A 23,518-nucleotide genomic window follows, 5' to 3' on the forward strand; every position below is an offset into this window, starting at 1 on the left:
TTAAACCTTCTTCCATGACTTCTAGAAAAGTGGTAGCTTGTGTGCAGCCTCCTGCGGAGTTGTTGATGGGTGAGAAACTCAATCTTTCTTATCAGATATCTGGTACGGTCAAGAGAGTCCCTAAACATTTTATGATTACCGTCTGTTTGGTAATCTCCAACAGCCATAGGACTCCTGTTTCAGCTTTATTGGATTCGGGGGCCACGGGCAATTTCATGGATATTAAGTTGGCGGAACAATTGAAGGTGCCCTGGCTTTTGAAGGACCAACCCGAACCAGTGAGGGCGATAGATGGAACAGAGTTGTCCTCTGGTACTATCACTAGACAGACAGAACCCTTGTGTATGATTTGTGATAACGGACATTCTGAATACCTTGGGTTTGATCTAATTGATGCCCCCTCGTTTGGTATTGTGTTGGGGGTTCCTTGGTTGCAGTCTCACAATCCCCGGATTGATTGGTTTCGAAGGACCGTGACCCTTGATTCGGTCTATTGTCTGCAGAGTTGTTACAAAGTCGCCACGGATTGGGTTACTCCCTTATCTTGTGCAGCAAGTGATGGGTTGAGGTGTGACGTGCAAAAAATACCAGAGGCTTATGTAGAGTTTGCCGAGGTGTTTGACAAAGGACGAGCGCGGGACTTGCCTCCCCATCGTTCCTTTGATTGTAGAATTGATTTGATACCAGGGGCCACTCTTCCCTGTTGTCGCATCTATGCCTTATCAGGGCCAGAAGAACAGCATTTGAAGGAATACATAGACGAGATGTTGGCAAAGGGGTTTATTCGTCCATCTTCCTCTCCTGCTTCCTCCGCTATCTTTTTTATTCCCAAACGGGAAGGTGGTCTCCGCGCCTGTGTGGACTATAGGGCACTCAATAAGGGTACTATTAAGAACAAGTATCCCCTTCCCTTGATTCCTGTTTTGCTCGATCAGCTGAGGCATGCAACGGTGTTTACTAAATTGGATCTCCGAGGGGCGTATCATCTCATACGAGTCCGTGAAGGCGACGAGTGGAAAACTGCCTTCCGGACTAAGTTTGGTCTGTATGAGTATTGTGTTATGCCCTTCGGGCTATGTAACGCTCCGGCTGCTTTTCAGTTTTTTATCAACGAGGTGCTGAGGGAATTTCTGGATGTGAGTGTAATAGTATACATTGATGATATTTTGATCTTTTCTACCACTGAGGCGGAACATGGAACTCACGTTCGCCAGGTTCTACAGACCTTGAGAGAACATCAGTTGTTTGTGAGACCAGAGAAATGTAGTTTCCATTCTGAAAGAGTGGAGTTTTTGGGTTTTCTTGTGTCTGCTGAGGGCATCCGAATGGATCCGAGGAAGATTGAGGCTATTACCTCGTGGCCATCGCCAAAATGTGTGAAAGATGTGCAGGTGTTGCTTGGATTTGCAAACTTCTATCGGAGGTTTATCTCCCACTTCTCGGAGATAGTGGCCCCCATGACTGTGTTGTTGAGAAAGGGTGTTCCTTTTGTTTGGTCCTATTTGGCTCAAATGTCGTTAGATCAGTTGATTGAACGGTTCACTTCAGCCCCTGTTCTGGTACATCCTGATCCATCGTTACCCTTTTTTGTTGAAGCGGATGCTTCCTTGGGTGCTGTGGGGGGGTCTTGTCTCAGCGTAATGCCGAGACGGGGTTTATGCATCCCATAGCCTTCTTTTCAAAGACTCTGTTGCCGGCTGAAAGGAATTACACCGTTGCTGAACGTGAATTGTTGGCCATTAAGCTGTCATTTGAAGAGTGGAGACATCACCTGTGGGGGGCTCGCCATTCCATTACTATTTTCACAGATCACAAGAATCTCGAGTTCTTCAGGTCGGCTCGTGCCCTAACTCCTAGGCAGATGAGGTGGGTTTCATTTTTTAATGAATACGATTTTATAATCACCTACAGACCTGCAGCTCAGCAATTGAAATCGGATGCCTTGTCCCGTATACATGTGAACCATACAGAGTGGGGGACTGACAGGGACACGGGGTCTTTTATTCCATCTGAAAAGATTGTAGGGAGTGTGTCTCTGGATGGTTTTTTGGTTGAAGTGAAGGATAAATTGCGGGGACTAGATTTGACTCCTTGGTCTTCCCAGCCTTCCTTTTCATTGAGAGACGGATTGTTGTATCATGATACTCAACTGTTCATCCCACCTGCTTTACGGGACACAGTGTTGAAATGGTGTCATTCCTCTGCTTTAGTAGGGCATCCCGGAATCCATAAAACCAGGGAATTCTGTTTACGTTGGTTCTGGTGGGAGTCTGTGACACCTGACGTTCAACAGTTTGTAGCGGCTTGCCCTATATGCGCTGTGAGTAAGTCATCGCACTCCAGTCCGTCTGGTCTATTACTTCCTTTACCGGTACCTCCTGCGCCATGGCATACAATTAGTATGGACTTTGTTACAGACCTGCCCTTGAAGTCTGGTTGTACGGTGATTCTTGTGGTGGTTGAATCTTTTACGAAGATGGGCCATTTCATCCCCTTATCTAAACTGCCTACCGCAAGGGAAATGGCTTTGGTATTTGTATCATCTATAGTGCGATTGCATGGGTTACCGTCAGCCATTGTGTCCGATAGGGGTTCGCAGTTTGTGTCCCGGTTTTGGACTGAGTTATGTGAGGCGTTACAAATGAAGATCTGCCTTTCATCGGCCTATCACCCTCAGTCCGATGGGCAGACAGAGAGGGTAAACCAAACTATGGAACAGTACTTACGTTGCTTGCTGACTACTTTGACTTGTGATTGGGTGGTAGCCCTCCCACTTGCGGAATTTGCGTACAATAACAGCATTCATTCCGCAGTTGGGATGTCTCCCTTTTACTGTTCCATGGGATTTCATCCAAGGGCTATCCCTATTCAACCTTCTGGTCATGTGCCTGCTGTTGATTCTCTGGGAATAGCTTTGAGCAAGATATGGGGGTTGGCCCAGGAACATCTGGTGCGGGCCAAGGAGGACATGAAGCGGCAGGCTGATAAGCATAGGGTCCCTGCCCCATCCTTTGTAGTGGGGGAGCGAGTGTGGTTGTCAACAAAGCACCTGAGATTGGATGGCCCTAGGAAATTGCAGCCGCGGTTCGTGGGTCCCTTTCCTATAGCTAGGGTTATCAATCCTGTCGCGATGAGGTTGGAGCTGCCTGATGAATATCGCATTCATCCGGTGTTTCATACCTCATTGTTGAAACCCTATAGAGACACCGATCAGACTTTACCTCCTCCCCCTCCTGTTATGGTTGAGGGCGAAGTGGAATTTGAGGTCAACGCTATCCTTGATGCCCGGAGGAGACGTGGGACAGCTCGTGACCCGGTCCTGGACGTCGCAGATGCCCTAGAGTCCACGTGGCAGCGGAGAGAAGCTCCTCGACAACCACCTGATTGCGCCCGACATTGCCTGGTTTCGTCCTGGTTCCACCCTGGTCACTGCTGAGTGACCCAGACTCTGTATTCTCTGCTTTCAGGTACTTTACGACTCTGATCCGCCCTTGGATCACACCGGACACTTCTCCTTCACATCGCCTGCAGCATCTTCAGCTTCAAGCACCAACAACCTGCGTGACGAAACCCGACACAACTTCGAGCCTATTCACCCGCTTCCTGTGGGTGAGGTAACTCAACAACGCTGGTGTTCCCACACTGGTACACACCTCTAGTGTATGTGTCTTAAATTTCGTCCTTCTAGGTTAAGCGGAAGTCTCCGTAAACAGTAACTTTATAACTTTTCCGCACCATTGACTTTGCATTGGTGCATGCGTGTGCCTTAAGCGCTGCACCCGAATCCCGCGGGCTTTTCCGGACTTCAGCATTGCTAGCCCCGACTGCTCCGATCGATTTCCTAGGCCCTAGGCCTAACCATTGTTCGATTGGTATCTCTTATACCACTTTCTTAATATATGGTTTGAGTGGCCACCCGCCCTCATCCCTAATTGCGCAACTTTTATGTGTTTAACTGTGCTTTTGTTTTAACGCTTGTGCCCCTTTGCTCATAAAGAGTACTGGAGATTATTCTAGTAATAAATACATATATTTTTATAATATATACTTGTGTGGTGTCCTTTCATTTGATATTACAGGATTGTGATTGGTAAAACAGCTCGCTTAACACGACCTCTTGAGTTTAGCCTTTAAGGCTGCTTAGTCCATGCTACCACTAGGATAGCTTGTCTAATAAGGTTGACTTACAACCAGACACCATAAGGGATTGTTTGGACTGATACAAGGTGGTTCCAGAATTGGAAACATCACATATCAGGCCAACTTCTCACACCCTGTGTCTTTCGACAAGGCAGGAACAGCAGGGCATTTCCTGTTGGCTCAACACCTGGCAGGTTCTCTGAACACCTGGGCGGATGAACGCCAACGTCGATGCCTAGCGATCATGAATGGGCGACACTTTCCGTCTTGAGTGGAGCTTAGGCCTTCTGTATGCCTTTCTGCCAATACCACTCCTCTCTAGAGTGCTCAAGAAGATCAGGAGAGACTGGGCCCAAACCTTCCTTGTGGCTCTGGACTGGACACAGAGAGTCTAGTATCCCAAGCGTCTCCAACTGAGCATCGTTCCTCTGATCCGGCTGCCCCTTCTGAAGGATTTTTGTCTCAGGGAAGGATCCTCCACTTGAACGTGTCAACTCTACGCCTTCTTGCATGGAGATTGAGCGGTGGCAGTTGATAGCATTCAACCTTCCTCCCAAAGTTTCTAATGTTATTTTGGCACCCAGGCATCCCTCTACTAACACCTAGTCATTTTTTATTCAAAATCAAAAGTACTTTATTCGGTTAAAATGAATAACCTTAAAAGCATACAGCATAAAATTTCATATACAACATGGTTTTAAACTTAATTCCCAGTCCAAATCAGGTTTCCTTGTGGACAAACAATAAGAAATCAATTCAACAAAAGAGATTTAACAATTTAAAAACATTAAAAAGTATCAAAGGCGTGTAAAGCTATGTTTAATCTATAAAGAAAAGAACACTTGGGAACATCAGTTAGAATTCGAATTCGTTGGATTTGGCATCGCCATAAGGTACTTCATACGGGACAAAGTGACTGTGCATTATGAGCAGTAATTGTGATGATATCCTTTCCTATCAGTTCAGCATGTGTAAACCATAGAGTATGTCGTAACGGTTGAAGGTAGGTATCCTGTAACTGCTCGGTACGGGACCCCTCCCACCCTTCAAGTAGTTTTCCTCTACACTCCATCTTGAGGGTGGCGGATAAGCGATTCTGGGATAAATATCGCACAGTTCCCTTGTTTCTATTGGCCCGTCTCTATTTGTGGCTGCCACCTACGAAGAAATGGGACGACCTGGTTATCCCTGAAATTTACAATAACCAGGTCCCCAGCTAAGTCCTTGGGACGGGATCCTACCCATCCCACCCTTCTAACATTTAGGATGCTACCATCAATGTTAGGTGGAAGGGGTCTGTTTTTAGTTAACCAAAATGATACCTTGTTTTTAAGGTCCTGATAACCTTCAACTTTCCCGATTGTAAGCTCGGGCACTCCCGTAAGGACACATACAAAAGGTGCTGCCTCTGGAGGTAGGTTTATACAATTAATTTTTCTTTGCATGTTACCCTGATTAGTAAAAGACCCCTCAGAAAACGTAGCTATGTTGATTTGCCCTGCTCTAGGAGCAGAACTCAGTACTTTTGGTGATTCTTTGGGTACTTCCTTGGCTTTTGAAGCTAATAATCTGGTAGCGACAGGACAATGTTGGGCCATTTTGCTAGGCATATTGGATGCAGCTAAGTTCCTAGTTTGCTTGTGCCCAGACATTCTATTTGTAAGCATGTTTGCCTTGATGGATTCTTCTATCGTCGTGACCTTTTCCCCTATTCTATCCATCCTTACTATCAGCGGGGATATTATTGTTTTAACCAATTCTTCAAGCTGGGCCAGTAGTTTGGATGGTAAAATAAATAGAGAAGTCTCCAATGTTGGACATGCCTTGGATATTTCTGGGGTGGTGGTAATGGCCAGTGGGGGACTTGCACTTATTTTCTGTTCTTTCGCTAGCCTCCCTGTGTCTTCCGCACCTTTGCGCTTTCTGTTGGCAAGAGGGACCTGAGGGAGTACTATCGGTTGATTGTTAACTTTGTCTATTATTGGGAGGTGGGTTTCCTTTTTTTTTTTAACTTATCTTTATTCCGATTTTTATAACAATTAATTTATTTATAACCCTTGGTTCCCACCCCCCGCCCCCAATCAGGACAGGTGACTCAATTCCTATTCACCTAGAGATATACATCACATATATACAAATTCATAAACCGGGATAAGGGAAAACAGAGAAAGAAAAAGAAACACATATTAAGATCAATATTCAATGCATTCTTGGTCGAACAATTCTTTCTATACTGGGGTTTCCAGAGGACTTATATTTAATTGAGGTGATGCACTGAGCTGGGGGCTTCTATTCTCCATGGGGCTTGCGGGAGCACCAAAATACTCCTTTTCCTGTTCTATTGAGGTATACCTGCTGTTACAGATTTCATTTAGTTCCCTCATTAAGGAGGAGATAGCTAAGTCTGTAGGCACCGTGGGAGATCGTATACTAAGTGACATTTCTATGGCAAGACTGTGTTCTACTCTCTCTAATGCCGATGATACCCTGGTTAGATAGTGGTCCAAAGTACCCTTAATTGAACCGTTCTGAGACAAAGTTTGTTTGGCGGCCCCTTTAGAAGACATGGTGCAACTAGCTATTATGCAATACCCCTAAAATAGTAAAGTGGGTATCTTGATTACCAGTATTTAGTCCCTTTGAAGAAACAAAACCAAAAATTCGTAGGTAGTCTCTAGGGGCGTATACCTTGGATCGTGTCCTTTGTCCCGCCAAAAAAACCAAGAGAGGTTGCCCGACCCGACCTCCTCTGGCCTCTGATGGCCGCAGATGGCCCGCCCTCTGCCCGGGCTCAGCCTGGCGTCGCCCGCGCGCGTCCCGCGGGAAGGGAGGCGTTCCGCTCTTTGTTTGCGCCTCCGGGTGCTGCCTATGACGTCCCAGGTGCACCTCTGCCACTGGGGCACCTGGGAAATGAAGTTTCTGGTGGCCGTTCCCCTCACGGCGCTTGGCGGACTGGTGTAGGAGTGATGGGCAGGTACGGGGCTTTGCCGTTGCCGTCATGGCGCTGTCTCGGCCTGCTGCTCGGATCCCAACACACGCCCCCACAGAGCGCTCGGCGCTCCGGTCTTTGTTTGCGCCTCTGGGTGCTGCCTATGACGTCCCAGGTGTGCCTCTGCCACTGGGGCACCTGGGAAATGAAGTTTCCGCTGGCCGTTCCCCTCACGGCGCTTGGCGGACTGGTGCAGGAGTGATGGGCAGGTACGGGGCTATGCCATTGCCGTCACGGCGCTGTCTATGCCTGCTGCTCGGATCCCAACAAATGCCCCCACAGAGCGATCGGCACTCCGCTCTTAGTTTGCGCCACCGGGTGCTGCCTATGACTTTCCAGATGCGCCTCTGCCACTGGGGCACCTGGGAAATGAAGTTTCCGCTGGCCGTTCCCCTCACGGCGCTCGGCGGACTGGTGCAGGAGTGATGGGCAGGTACGGGGCTATGCCGTTGCCGTCACGGCGCCATTTCTGCCTGCTTCTCGGATCCCAACAAACGCCCCCACAGAGCGCTCGGCGCTCCGCTCTTTGTTTGCACCTCCGGGTGCTGCCTATGACGTCCCAGGTGCGCCTCTGCCTCTGGGGCACCTGGAAAATGAAGTTTCCGCTGGCTGTTCCCCTCACGGCGCTCGGCGGACTGGTGCAGGAGTGATGGGCAGGTACGGGGCTATGCCGTTGCCGTCACGGTGCTCTCTCTGCCTGCTGCTCGGATCCCAACAAACGCCCCCTAATAAATTTGGAAAATATTGTACATAAATATCTATTGATCCTCGTTCTGCTTACCTCTCTCAAGTACTTCTCTTTATTTTGACCCTTGCCAAGCATGTCTCTGCTCTGGGCTCTCTCAAAGGGTACCTTTCAGCCCTGTCTGCCTTCTTGAGGCTGCCAGACCAACCCTCTTTATTTAAATCCCCTATTGTAAATAGATTTCTTAAGGAGCTTGTACATATGTTTCCACCTGCCCCTTTCATCATGCCTCAGTGGGACCTTAATTTTCTTCTCACCTTCTTGATGTGTGCTACGTTCAAACCTTTATACACCTGGCCCCTCCTCACCATCAAAACAGCCTTTCTAGTGGCAATAACTTTTGCCAGGAGGGTGAGCAGATTGCAGGCTCTGTCATCCAAGCCTCCTTTCCTGACCATCTTCCCTGATAAGTTGGTGCTTCTTAATGAAAGTGGCAACACCATTCCACGAGGGTCCACTTTCTACTCTTCTCCACTCCCCTCCAAAGAAGAGGAGCAACTCCACCGTCTGGACCCAAAAAGAGCGTTGTCATTCTACATGGACCACACTAAAGAGTTCTGGGTGGATGACCTCTTCGTGAGGTACGTTGGATCAAAGAAAGGTTATGTTTTGCATTAGAGGACTATCTCACGATGGCTCATCCTCTGCATCCAAATTTGCTAACACTAATGCCTGGACAGTCCAGTCCAAAGGGACAGCCTTTTTGGACGCTGGGGTTTGCAGGACTTCCTTGTCTAAACTTGTCCGCAGTCCCTCCTCTGGGGATGGTATTGCTTGGGTATCTAGTGAAAGATAACGAATGAGACTAGATGTCTCTATCAGGTGGACAAGTTACATTCCTTGGGTAACGCCTTATCTATAGAGACATGATCTGTCCGCAGGTTCCTTACTGACCCACCCATCCTCCCCACACTGCGAACATGTTTTTAGAGTCAGGGCTGACTCCCTTTCAGGGCTCTAGGTATTCGGAAACACACCAATGTCGGTGTACTTCATGGCTCTGCGCTTCTGGCATGGTAAGTAACAGACTTCAGCGCGCCAAGGTGCTGCCTATATAAGTGACGTGGACGTCCCAATGGCAAAAACAAAGCTGAGAATGTCATGCGGAGCCGACCGACGCCATCTACCAGCATGGGTGTAGCTCAGGAAAAACAATTCCGGATCCAGTCTGATTCCTGGGAAACTCAAATGCTAGGAATCTGAAACTAGACCATGTCTCTATCAGATAAGGCTTTACTGAAGGTAAGTAACTTGTCCGTCACACGTGAGTTGGGGCGACCATCTGAGAGAGATGGAGATCAGAGGACTTTGTTCTTTGGGGGTGTTTCAGCTCCTCATCCGTTTGTTGGAACTGAGGCTGATCCATTTGGCATTGATGCCTTCCTCCTTTCAATCCAGTCCAAGGCTAGATCAGGTGTTCATGCACAACAAAACTACCATATTGTACCGCAAAAAACTGGAAGGGGTGGGGTCGTGGGCCCTATGCCAGGAGGCCCCTCTGGACATGGCTGGAACATCAGGACATCTCCCTGGTTGCACATTATGTAGTGGGCTCTCAGAATGCCAGGACGGGCGGTCTCAGCCGTCAGGAGTGTTAGTGAACTTCAGGGTGTTTCTGTGCATTCTCCATACACCAACTTCTTCCCAGACAAACCGGTTCTTCACATCTGTGCTTCTTACCTGCCAAAGCTGGTGACGTCTTTCCACATCAGCCAGATCATCACCGTTCTGACCTTCTTGCTCCACCTCACCCTTCTAAAGAAGAGGAGAGATTCCATTGCCTGGAGCCAAAAAGAGCGCTATCACTCAACATTGATCGCACAGAAGAACACCTGGTGGACGATTAACTTTTTGTTGGGTCCACTGAAGCAAATAAAGGCAAATGTGTGCCGACACAGACCATCTTTAGATAGATCGTGCTCTACATCAGAATTTGCTACACACTGGCCAAGAAAAAATCTGTGAAGGCTTGCAGGTTCATACCACTAGATCGAAGGCTTGTGACCACTGCGTTAGCTTGCGTAGTCCCCATCTTGGATATTTGTCAGGCTGCTACATGGTCATCTCTACATACGTTTACCATACATTACTGTCTTGACCGGCAGATCCGTCTTGGATTTCTTGATCTAGTCTGTTCACTGACCTTCTTCCTGGGAGCTATTGCTTGGGTATCTATTCTAAGATTAGAAATCTGGGGCTAGAAGTCTCTATCAAATGAACAAGTTACTTTTCATTAGTAACACCTTATCTGGTAGACAGTCTATCTAACCGTAGGTTCTTTACAGACACTCCCATCGTCCCCGCTTCTGAGAACTGATTCTGTCTGTTTGGAAGGCCCTTATAGGTCCTTGGTCTCTGCACACTGGTTCATCAGCTTTATTACATGGTTCTGTGCTTATGGTGCAGAAATGTCACAAAAAATCTGATGTCATAGCGCTGGGGTGGCACCTATATTGACTCAGTCTGCTGGTGGCACCAATGAGGAGCCAGCCAACGTCACTCAAAAGCGGGCGGAGGTACTGCTGGAAACATGTTGGATCCAGTCTGACGCCTATTCTAAGGTAAATAATATGGGGCTAGATAGTCTCCACCAGATAAGGCGTTACCGAAGGTAAGTAACTTGTTCATTAAAAACATTCACTGGCCGTCGCAAATTTACATCTGCTGTACACAATTGATATCAGTGAATGGCACATAATGCCTATTGTGATCATGGGATTTATGTGATGGTGCTAAAGTTTATGGCTAATTTGTAAGGTTTTTATAATTACGTTCTGTTTGTTTTTATTTATCAGGTGCAGTTTTCCTGGGTGTTTTTTGCAGGGGCTATTCCAGTATTTCTTTCTTTCTTTATTGTAACTCTTTTGTGCCACTATAACAACTGGGATCCAGTGATGATTGGAATCAGGAGGATATTTGCTTTTATATGTAGAAAACATCGAATTCAGAGGTAGGATAATTTTTTCTTAAATATATCAATGAAATGAACCAGCCCACATTTTGTACCCCGCCTATGTGAATTGACTATGCATGTGGCATGATGATGCTAATGGCTTCTTTTTTACTATTCATCCTTCAGTTTAGTCATACTTAATAAGGCAAGGTAGTTAATTGGATTTATTTATTAGCTGAAGACATCTGAGTTAGATGTAGGCCACAGGCTAGAAAGTTAGTAGTTGCAGACACCCCTTCATACTTCTGTGATTGCAAAATAAGTATCACTGAATTAATTAATAGTAATTTTAATATATTTTAACTTCTTCAGATTTCCTTGGTATCACGCTGGATTTGGAAAATGTTTGTTCGCTGTGAGAAAGTGAATTATTAATTGAGGTGGATGTTAGTCCACCACAAGTAATAAAGACATTAACTTGTTAGGTCCAGTCAAAGGTTAGTAAGTTCAACCTCCGGTCAACCCCTGGGCGATATGGCACAGAGCATACGGGCTTAACTTAGAGAAAATGTGCAAAGCATTTAGGAGTACCAAAAACAGCTAAAATGGAAAAAACACAACACAGTAAAAATCCCACTCCAATTTTGAAAAATAGAGTAAGTGTAGTTAACACCTGCTATTACAGCCAATCCCACTCATCTGTGTCGCAACCTACAGACTGAGATGGGAAAAACCTCTGTTTTCCTTCAAAAGGGCAAGAAGCCTGAAGGTTTGTCTAATGTGTACCCGCCCCCCAACAAAAGTTCGGATTCAAGAACCACAGTTCTCAACACCTGGGGATTACCCAATGTCGTTGGACATTACACGTGTCAGAATTGAAGCGCATGTCACCTGACCTCCACCACAAAAACGTTGAATCTGGATCACACAAACTGCACCTCCACAAACATAGTATACTTGCAATAACTTGCCCACTATGTAGTGATGATAACAAGAAAAATAAAGGTGCGTATTTGTCATCATCGCGGCAACATCCAATACAAATGGAACACCACAAAAATGGCAGACCATTTCCTCAGAGAAGGTCACACGACCAATGATGTAAAATGGGTCATTATAGAACAGCTAGAGTAACAACAGTAACATAGGGAGGCTGCTCTTTGAAAAGGAACAGCACTTGATATACCGGTTATCGACACACAAAACCGCGTTGAATTATAACATTTGTTGAAATACTGTATAGCCATAACTTGGCCCTGTGATCAATTCTAGTCGTAAACATAATCTACTACCACAATTGTTAGAGCGTACTCACAAAATAAAGATACTTTATAACAACTTAGAATACACACTGCCCTTTTATTAAAATGTAGGACTTGCAAGCAAAATCAGGCAGCATCTCCGTTTTGAAGTATGCTCCAGTGTAACATAAATGTAAGATGTGGCTCATTTAGGTCACACCGACCGTGGAGAAGACTAATTCCAAAGCTTTACAAAATGCGGAGTACGTAGTACTTACCCATATTTAACCACACCGTTGTCCCCACAGGGATAATTAATTATAGCAATAGTGAATTCTTTATTTAATTTTTAGCTCCTTATAACTTGAGAACAGCGCTGAAAAATATGAGTAGCTGAGGTACAATTCTTGTTACCCTTCTCTTGTGCCAGTTAAAATAACACTACCATGTTTAGGCGAGACAGTCACAGTGCCCCTATAATGATTCATTCCCTTTGGGGATTTGATTTAGCATTAACCAAGAACAGCCACTTTCATAGACACTAGTCTCTGGACGCCAATACATTCCCTTTTGAAGGTGCGTTGGAGCGAAACTCCCAAGTGCACGTGCTGCGCAACCGGCAGCATTCCTCCCTATTGCCGACTAACAGTATTTAGTCATGCACTGCTATGGGGCAAGTGAGATACGGAGCTCAGGTGGACCGCAGCAGGTATAGAGTGGGCGATTATCCTTAACGAAGTTAAGTAAGGGTGAGGCAAGCAAGAAACCACTTTGACACCCTAAGGGTCTAGGGCTATGGCGGCTCTGTTTGTGACCCCTACAATGTGTTACTGTAGGGCTCAACCCCTCAGAGCTTCCATGTTGTGAGTGAATACTTCACAACAAGTATGTTTTTAATTCTCAGTGCACCTAGGAGAGCAGGAGAAATCATTTTTTTTTTTACATCACTAGTTACTCATTTGTGAGTTGTCACTGTAAGCGTGAACACTTCACGTGTAGCAAGCTTAAATACACCACGCTGGGGGGGCGTGGCTAGCAGCCAACGATGGCGGCCGCAGCTTAGGGAGGCTCCCGCGGCAAGGCGGCTTCCCACACAAATCCGTAATACTTATCTGATAAATTTCATTACCAGTCAGGGCGGACTGGGTCAGGAGTCCGTGTGGCGCCCACCGGAGCAATTTGAAGACAGCGGCGGCCCGACAACTGCCTGAAAGTCGAGGAGAGAAGAGCGGCCTGCTGTCCTCCTCGCAACAGCGACGTAGTGTGCAGAACGAATCCGACCGGAAGCGGATTCCTGGCGGGTGCTGCCGGCCGGAAGTGCCGGTCCTCCGGCTGAGCGGTGGGAAGACAGTCAAAGAGCCTCCATGGGCGGCAGAGGATCGGGCGGCGACCCGAAATAATGAGCGCTGCAGGAGAAAGAACACGGAACGCATTGTAGAGGACGCCGCGGACCGGAAGGGCGGAACCGCCCTCTTGGGCGGCGGACTCGCATTGTGGGCGAAGACCCCAAGAAACAGAAGCGGGACCCATGGTGAAGACACGCCTGGCTTAATACGATCGGGGGTAACCCCGGGTGAGTGAGAGACGACCCGCGTTTTCCACGTGACCATTTGGGGGTGCACTATCTGGGGGACGCGGTGCAGACCGTTCTGAGAGCCTGTGAGGAATCGGGCCCCCTCACACCCCCCCTCTAACTGCTGGGACACTAGCGACGCTAGGCAGCGTGGAGATCGAGAGCCTGGAATCTAGTGAAGGGGTTCCATATCAGTGACGCGCGGACGCGCTGCGCAAAGGAACAGCAACATATGCCCCGGCCACCGCACTGTTTGCTCTTGCAGGCTCAGTCGACCGGCTGAGCCGCAACGCTGCTCGGGAGTACTAGAGAAGAGTGCGGATTGCTCTACACCTGGGAAGAGGCGGGGGGAAACCCCATTTGTTCATTACCTACACGGGCGCTGCCCGAGCCTGCATTTTCAACAACAATAGACCCAGAGGACGAGGGCTCATCAGACGAGGCCAGTATCACACACTGCGGAGTGGCTGTCGCGACTACCACGCAGACATTAACCAGAAGGCACGTGGGAAACACTCCTCTTGCACAGGTACGGCGCCTCTGTGGGGGCATAGAACGCTCTTCGGTGGTGCAACATGGCGAACAGAGGCCCCAGACACAACTCCACACAGGCCAAGCTCGACAAATTCGCCTATGAGAAGCAGACTCCCCCCAAGAACAGCGCAAGCCCACGGGGAAAACGATGGAACCCGAGGGGGCGAAGAAGGCTACATTGGAGGATGTTCTGGCGGCGTTGGCTCAGGTACAGGCGACAGTGGGGGCTGCGGCGACTGAGGTTACTTTGATACGAGCGGACCTCCAGAAGATGAATGAGAGAGTCAAACAAGTTGAGGTGGTGACCAAATCCTTAGTCGAGGATGTGTCGGAACTACAAATTGAAATGGGCAAACTGCAAGCAGACAACAAAATACTCAGAGAAAAACTTGACGATCAGGAAGGGCCCTCTCGGCGAAACAACGTCCAAATTTTAGGTGTACCGGAATCTGAAGATACGGGAGCGATGGACCTCTACAAGGAGGATATGATCAAAACTCGGCTCCAGCCTAAAGGCCTCTAACATTTCTTTTCTGTGGAAAGGGCCCACAGGGTGCCAGGGGGAAAGCCAAAGACAGGGGGACCGCCGAGGCCAATACTGGCAAGACTATTTAACTTCAGGGACCGGGACGCCATATTACAAGCGGCAAGAGTGGCACCAGCCATTTAAATCCAGAACTCGAGGGTGTCCTTTTTCCCAGACTATACGGCGGAGGTTTCAAGGAGAAGGAGAACGTTTCTTGAGGTGAAAAAGACATTAAGAGAAAAAGAATTGCCTTACTCGATGCTCTTCCCAGCCCGGCTCCGAGTGGTAGCAGATAAAAAGGTCTGGTTCTTCGACTCCCCAGATGCGGCCAGGGATTGGCTCGAGGGTTGGCGCACTACGGACCAGCCGCAGAGAACTCATATATCCAACCATGGGCACAGAGAAGATAGCCGGACAGGATCGCAAACATCAGGCAGAGGAGGAGCGGGAGGATCCCCGACTCAGGGATTCGCGGGGGCCGATGGAGAAGAATGAACTGGAACATAAGAGAATATAATAGTCGCTGTCTTTGTTCATGGACATACTGTTTTACAGTTGCAGATGGACGCTGGCCTGGTTAGCCCCGGATGTAAGCAGGGATGCCGCCTGCTCGGGGAGACGCTCTCCCCCCTACACGCAAGTACTCTGGTTGTGGGATGGGTTAAGCACTCTGCTCAGTTGGGGAGGCGGGCAGTTGGAAGTCCGTTAAGCAGGGGTGCAGGGAGGTGGGGGGTTGTTTTGACACAGTTCGGAATACACATGTAAGGTCAAAGAATACCGTTATGCATACAGGCGGTTCGGCAAAGGTTGGGTATATGCAACACTGGTCTAGCTCTTCCATGAGGACCCTAAGCAATTTATTGAACAGGTATAAAGCCGGCACCCATGAAACGCATTATATCAGACATACCACGGACCTCATAATTACAAATGGTTGATGACCCAGCACCCAGAGCGGTAAGAGTAGACACAGAGTCACAGGGCTTGTCCCTACGCTTGCTGGCTTGGAATGTGAGAGGACTGGGTGATAAGGTAAAACGCGGACTGGTACTGACCGCTCTGAAAAGGCAGAAACCCACTATAGCACTACTACAGGAGACACATTTGACGGGGGGCAACCAAAGCCATGGATAGGAGGGGTTACAAGATGGTAGTCCACTCGGACTTCACGGCGGGGTCCAGGGGGACTGGTATCCTGATTCAGAAATCCTCACAGTTCATTACACTACAAACTAAGACTGACGATCAGGGTTGCTTCGCGGCACTGCATGGGCAATGGGAGGGAAGGCTCCTTAACTTGGCTTCTGTCTATATCCCACCAGCACTTCACTCGGTGCAGCTCCCGAAACTGGCAGACTTTATACTGACTCAGTCAGTCAGTCAATCACTTTTATTCGATTTTTGAAAATCATAAAAAGACACAGGATACAGTTCATAAAATACACAAAGTATAAAAAGACAATATTAAAAATATGTACATAATGTGTTTACATAATGAATCATAAATCATATCATCAAGGAGAATATTTTTAAAGTGACATGTGCATAAACAATATATACAATCCAAATGTTTAAAAAGACTATTAAAACATCATGATATCTGATATCTGTTATCTGTTATAGATACACTTAAGGTATTTCGTTTATAACTAATCCATTGTTACCTTTACTGCGCATTTTGTTGATACGTACTCCTGCTACTAAAAAGTTAGCAACATGAAAAGGGATTTGTGCATTGTGCAAAAGTTGCAGACTTTATACTGACTCTTCCAGAGGGGGATGTTATTCTTGAGGGGGACTTCAACGCCATTTTAGATACACAACTTGATAGGTTCCAAACGCCTGTTCCCACGGGGGGCCCCCCGCCTTCAACGTTTTTTGACAGCCATGGGCTTCATCGACGCATGGAGATACACCCACCCCAAGGCTAAACAATACACCTTCCACTTCACAGTACACGGCAGTATGTCACGAATTGACCACTTCCTGGTCCTGGGCAATGGTATCCAACATATAGACACTGTAGAAATTCACCCTCTGGGAATCTCGGACCACTCCCCACTTACTCTTACGATCTCCACTCAGGAGAAGTCACGCAAACGCATCTACCCCATACACGCTGCATATCTTAAGATACCCCAAGTTCGCAAGGCTCTTAAAAAAGTGACAACACAGTATTTCAACGAGAATGTAAACCCAGTACGCTCCTCAGAGGTCGTGTGGGAGGCGTATAAGACGTTTTTCAGGGGGCAAGCCATAAATTCAATCACGGGCTACAAAAGAGAACAAGCTCAGGAACTAGCTAAATTGGAATTAACGTTGCAGGAATTGACGACGGCACACGAACAACACCCCACTCCGGACACATTACACGCACTTAACCTTCAACAGCAGCTTTACACGGACCACCTACGTTTTCAGGTTAAGGGGCAAATGACTGACACACAGAACAGGATTTATGAGGTGGGAGACAAGGCAGGAAGGATGCTGGCATGGCTTGACAGGAGAGGGGGAAACTCTAGAGGTATCCAACAAGTGAGGGACGATCTGGGGATGATGCACACTAACCCAGAACAAATAGTTGAGAAGCTCGCGGCCCACTTCGAGGGGGTCTACACCCCGGAGCGCATGGTAACACCCGAGATGGCCAGGGAAGCACTAGAACAGATAGATGTCCGGACGCTTTCTTCGGAGGTGGCCACTGAGTTAGATGCGGACATAACTGCTGAAGAAATCCAAATGGCAATTAATGCGTTGAATCCGGGTAAGGCGCTGGGACCGAACGGCATACCTATAGAATGGTATCAAGCGGCGCCCGAGAGCCTCAGCAAACATCTCCTAGCGATGTTTAAGGAATGTTTGGAGAAAGGCTCCCTTCCACCAGATCAGAGATTGGCAACTATAGTAGCCATTCCCAAGCCAGGGAAGCCACCTGGAGATTGCTCCTCATATTGCCCCATCTCGCTGCTTATTGCAGAAGCTAAAATCCTCGCCAAACTCTTGGCGACCAGAATTTTGCCTCATCTGCCGTCCCTCATCCACCCGGACCAGTCCGGATTTATGCCACATAGAAATACGGCATTGAATCTGCGCAGACTGCATGGAGTGCTGGCTCGAGCAGATTCGATCGCAACACAAGCAGTGATATTGACCCTTGATGCCAAAATGGCATTTGACCTTGTAGAATGGAACTACTTGTTTGAGGCTCTGTCACGTTTTTGGATTCGGCCCCCGGTTCACCGCATGGATAAGACTGTTATACGCTGACCCGATTGCACAGGTAGTGGCAAACGGCCATATTTCGCGAACGTTCCCACTGGGGAGGGGCACACGTCAAGGATGCCCCCTCTCGCCGTTGCTATTTGCGATCTCATTGGAACCCCTAGCCACTCTAATAAGGACCTCACCGCTCCTGACGGGCATACGCTGGGCGGAGGGCTGGGAGGACCGGCTTTCACTCTATGCAGACGATATGCTGGTATATCTAACAGACCCAGAACGCGGGGTGCCGGCTCTATTGCATATCTGTGATAGTCATGGCAGGATATCAGGGTATACGCTGAACTGGAGCAAATCGGAACTATATGTACTGAAGGGACCGGTCCCGACACTGAGTGCAGAATGCGTTCTGAAGATAGCAGGCTCGTCATTTAAATACTTGGGTATCCAGGTTACTAGGGACCCCTCGGAGTTTATGGACAAAAATCTAGGGCCCCACTTGGAAAGGCTCAAGCAGGACGTTAAGTTTTGGTCGGGGCTGCCTTTAACGCTACTGGGAAGGGCGGCACTGTATAAAATGATGGCCTTGCCCTGAATTTTGTACATACTTGAAAACACGCCATATCCGGTGGCTCCGAGATTTTATCAGAAAATGGCGGCAATGGTATCCAATCTTCTATGGGGGAACCTCCCTGCGCGCATCGCACAACCCAAATTACATAGGGGATGGTACGATGGCGGGATCGCGTTGCCTAATATAAAATTGTATTATTGGGTGGCGCACCTGAAACTCATTAACCATTGGATACACACCCCACAAAACGAGCCAGCGTTTCAGGCAGACAGGGCACAGTTGGGCACAAATAGTTTTTTGGCTCCGTTATATGACCAACGCAAAATGCGCAAATTGGTGGGGCCCACCAGACTAACTGTGGCACTGTGGCATACAGCGACAGCAGCACTGGGATGGAAGGGGAGAATAACCAAGTTTACCCCACTATGGGACTCTCGAGCCTTAGGCAACTTGAGAAACAGCAGAGGGTTCTCACACTGGGATACTATAGGTATATCTACAGTGGGGGATCTCTGGGAGAGGGGAGGTGTGGTACCTTTCAGTAGATTGAGGGAACTATACGATCTGGGTGAGCGGGAATTATATAGATATATTCAGATACAACATGCGTTGCTCACTGCTCTACCCCCGGACACAGATCTGCCAGAATCGTCCCCATTGGAAGACTGCATTCTCACTGATTTTATGATAGAACGCGCGACATCACTCACGTACCGTAAACTACTTAACAACTTGCCGGACCCACTGACACCTTTGAAGGAGAAATGGGAGGGAAACACTAGTGAAATGGACGAACATGAATGGAATGAGGCGATAGCCTGACCTAAGGAAGTAGGCATCTCCGCACGACTGAGACTTGTTCAACTAAAAGTGTTACATAGGGTGTACTACACGAGGACTATGTTACACCGCATCCACAGAACACAACACCCTTATTGCCTTTGTGGGTGCGGGGAGGAGGGCACGTTTTTTCACACCATATGGGACTGCCCCCGGGTCCAGGAGTTTTGGAGACAAATACTGCGAACAATATCACAGACATTGGAGATCTCACTGTTAACTGAACCAAAGAGGTGCCTCCTAAATGTATGGGAACCTACTGATCTATCCAGGTATGGTCAACTTTGGGCCACAGTGGGCTTAATAGGGGCGAAACGTGACATCGCACAGCGATGGGGAGCGGCAGAAGTGCCAACAAAGACGCAATGGTGCCTGAACATAGATAGGGTGATGGTAACGGAAAGGGCGGTGTACTCTAACCGAGCCTGTCCGGGGAAATGGAACAAAATCTGGACCAAGTGGAACGTGTACAGAGGGGAGATATGTGATCCCTTGCCGGAAGATGACCTGGATGTGTCGGATGGGGAGGGGGAGGAGGAATGATAGTTCTCACAGAGTATGATGGGAAGGGAAGCCATAGACCATGGGTTCACCAGATTTTACAGGATAGTATAGTGGGATGAATGGGGGAGGCTACTAGGGAATAGAGTTCAACTAAGCCGATGTACTCACATCAACACGCAATTCAGGCAGTATTAGAGGGAACGGGTGGAGCTCTAATGGGGGAACATTCCACGACTCAGCTAAACACGACCGATACCAAAAAATACATGACCACAATGTGATTCCTTGAGTTTCTTTGTTTTGTTGCTGTTTTTGTAAAAATAGAAAATCAAGAACCAGTACTAACTGATATTAGAATGACTGCAAAGTACCTTTTCATCGGTGCAGTTACAATGATGTTTAAAATGATCGCCATTCTGAAAATAATTCAATGCTACTGTATGATGTTACAATATCGCTATAGCGGCCAGCCCATTGGGTTGTGGGCCTTCAGCTGTGTAAATTTAAAGGTGCAATAAAGGTTTTTGAACAAAAAAAAAATACACCACGCTGACAATGCAACACGTATACGTGATGCATGCTCAATTACATCGGGCTGCTAATGTAACACGTACATTGATATGATGCAGGAAGACACTTTCTAGCTGTAAAAAACAACTTACAGCATGGAAATCAATGTGGTTGACTGATTGTAGAATGAACTGTGATTTTCTTCGAGGGTATACTGCGGTTCCAGCAGGCCTGGGGCACAGTACATAGCGGAAGTGCATTGCAAGCTCCCTCAACACATTTTTTACCATATAACCATGGTGTTTTTCTCATTTTATATTCACCATAGAAACTCAAGGGGAGGTATACAGAGAATTGGGAGTTACGAGCTGTCATAACTGCACCGTATGCCTTAGCATTAATGTGGCACTGGTCCTAAAGAAAGCCATAATGACACAGGGGGCATAGAAATGAAATGGCTGAAACATGTAGACCTAGGCTGCCAAAGATAATTTCTGTCTCGAAGTACATCCACCACTGTTTTTAAAATGTGCCCAAGGGCCCCATTATTAAAACAACTTTATGGGTTGGTAATCTTGAGGCAATTTTAAATCACCTTTTCTTCACTTGAGGATCAATAACAAAACCTGCTCTGCTGTAAGCAGGCCTCGCAGCACACCCGGATGCATTACGTGCCTCGGGTGGGAACACATGATGAAGCATGTCACTGACTAGGTTAGTGGGTGAGGGTTCGCTTTTAAAACCTATGATTTTTCTTACACAGTTGTGTGAAGGACATCTGAAATGGGTAACAGATTATAGTAGCATGCTCTTTTTTCGTTGTTTGTTGCATTAGCAAACTGACAACATTTCAACAATAAAGGGAACTGGAGATATGACTTTTTAATGATGTAAGGAAAAATAACGCCCAAAAGTGCCAATTGTTGTCAATGGTCATAATAGACTGGGACCTAGGTGCATTTTCAGTACGACAGTGATGGAGTGCTAACCTGGTTCGACCCGGTCAGAGGTTTTACCTTGAGACTAAGGACCTAATTATGAGTTCGCCCACCGAACCCGTGGCAGCGGTCCCTTCACCACCAGACTGGCTGTTCACCCACCGTATTACAACTACGGCGGTGGGACTGCCGCAACCTCCAGGGATCCCTGATTCCACAGCGATGGCGCAACAGTGTGAGGCCGTAATAGGCTGGCAGTGCCACTGCGGCACCACCCAGCATATTACAAGTTTCCTCACTGCAACCTTTTTCACAGCGATAAGCCCACCATAAAATGGGTGGCGGTGAGGAAACTAAGGGGGGGCCTAAAGGGCCCCCTGTTGCCTCTGTGCACAGGTGTGCATGCAGGGGACCACTTGTTGTGCCCCCCTGTATTGTTGCACCCCCTGTTCCTGCCCGGACAGAAATGCACAAAATTGTGCATTTCTGTCTGTGCAGGAATGGGCTCTGGCGCTCCTAAGGTGGTGCCTTTATAAGGACCTCCTGTGAGCCTTAGAAAAGCACCGCTGTGGGACGTCTGCCGCAGGACAGGCAGCCAGGATTACAACTCATATTCCGGAGGGTGGACTGACCACGGGTTTGATGGTCATGAAGTGAGGTGCTGGCGTGGCGGCGTGCTGCAGGACTGCCAGACCTGTAGGCAGGCCCTCAGTCTCTTTTTTGGAATTCAAACTCTTTCAACTGGGCAAGGCAGCAGACTGTATCCTAGGAAGTCCTCACAAAGGTTGGATGAGGTCCTTCTGAAGCCTTTGGGTTTTGATGGAAAAGCGCTCAGTTGGAGAAATTCAAATTTTGAAACCCAGGAAGCGCTCTTGCTGGCTGATTTGGCTCTTTCACCCGTCAAGATTTTTACCTGTGGACTTAGTCTCTTTCTTGGAGCCCAGAATCCTCCAGTAGGACAAGACTGCAGCGGGCAATGAGATCCAAGGGTCTGGATACCTTCTTGCTGAGAGTCTGCTGAACCATATTTGCTGTTGCCGAGAAGCTTCAAGCAAGAGCCAGAATATATTTTCCTATATTCTGACCCTAGCGAGGCTTCACCTTGGGCAGGTAAGCTAGGGTGGTTTGTCTCGGCCCTCTGGAGGTCTGAAGCTTAAAAGTTTTCTAAGTTCTAGCTTTTCAGAGGTGAAAGGAGAATTCCAGTTAGACACAGCCAAGGGTCCCAGGATCTCAGGAACAGCACTTAGGGCTCAAGACTCGCTCTAGCAGAGGTCAACAGCAGGGTCCAGGTCAGCAGGGAACAAGCCTCTTACATCTTGTTATGATCCTGTAGCTACACAGGATGTCAGCCATACGACCCTTATAGTCCACATATTTGTCCTGGGTGCAAGGGATATCATATCTAGTCCTTCAGGGCTCTCCCCAGTCACAGTCCAAGTGTCGAGTCCTGCTCTGTTCAGCAAATCCAGAAAGTGTTCTGAAGAGGGTGCATTGGGATGCCACATTTATACCTGGCACTAGTTAGTGGGTGGGGGTGATTCCGGGCCCCTTCTTAATTCATGGGGTCAAATTTCCCTGGGGTTATCCTACCCACTTGCACAGCACTTCCTATTTGTTCTCCTGCAAAGAATCCTACAGTATCCCCCTCTCCTAAAATCTAAGATGGGGAACCCTTTACCCAATGTGCAGAGCCTATGTGCCCACCCAGATGTGTAGCCAGAGTAATTTCATTCTCTTCCTCTGGGATCATGTCCAACCAGTTCTGTAGGTAGCTTTCTTCCACCCAATGGATTTGGTCTTTGTCTAATTGGGAGGGCAAAAGCTGGAGATTTTTTAGGTGTCACCTGACATTTACTTGTGAAGACCTCTTTGAGGTAAATTACTTGTATAGGTACACCCTAACTGGTCTCCCTGCTAGGGGAAGGAAAAAACACCTCTTTTAACCCAAGTCATTGTTCCTGCTCTGGGGCAGTGTTCACACCTCAACTGGGCTAATCCATGTCTAATTTGCTGCTGTAGGAGGGCCAATGCAAATTAGCCTCCAGGAGCTTCAGATAGGGAAAAAGTAACTTTTTAAAAGTTACTTCTTAATATTTATTAAACATCCGACTTCACCATTGTGTTTGGCACTTAATAAATATTAAAAGAATGGTTTAATCTTTTTTTCTAGCTGGACTAAAAAGAGATAGCAGAATTAATATTTAATCTTGTTTCCCAGTGTTTCTCTATGGACCAGCCAGAGCATTTTACAGTGAACATAGCTTTTGGGTACTGGTCACTGGAAAGACATTG

At 47.6% G+C, this 23,518-nt stretch overlaps 1 protein-coding gene across 4 annotated transcripts in view; it reads left to right on the forward strand.

Moving 5' to 3' along the window:
- Positions 1 to 23,518, forward strand: part of SLC35F5 (solute carrier family 35 member F5) — a 681,969-nt gene that overhangs the window by 608,693 nt on the left and 49,758 nt on the right. For all 4 annotated transcript variants that reach the window (XR_015308472.1, XM_086957058.1, XM_086957057.1 and 1 more), the window contains one exon: positions 10,670 to 10,824. Coding sequence is in view for 3 of the 4 variants with exons in the window: in XM_086957058.1 (XP_086813184.1) it covers positions 10,670 to 10,824 (155 nt within the window). In the remaining variant the exon portion in view is untranslated. The remainder of the gene's footprint in view (positions 1 to 10,669; positions 10,825 to 23,518) is intronic.

This window comes from Lissotriton vulgaris, chromosome 2_1 (genome assembly GCF_964263255.1).
Source record: "Lissotriton vulgaris chromosome 2_1, aLisVul1.2, whole genome shotgun sequence".
NCBI lineage: Eukaryota > Metazoa > Chordata > Amphibia > Caudata > Salamandridae > Lissotriton > Lissotriton vulgaris.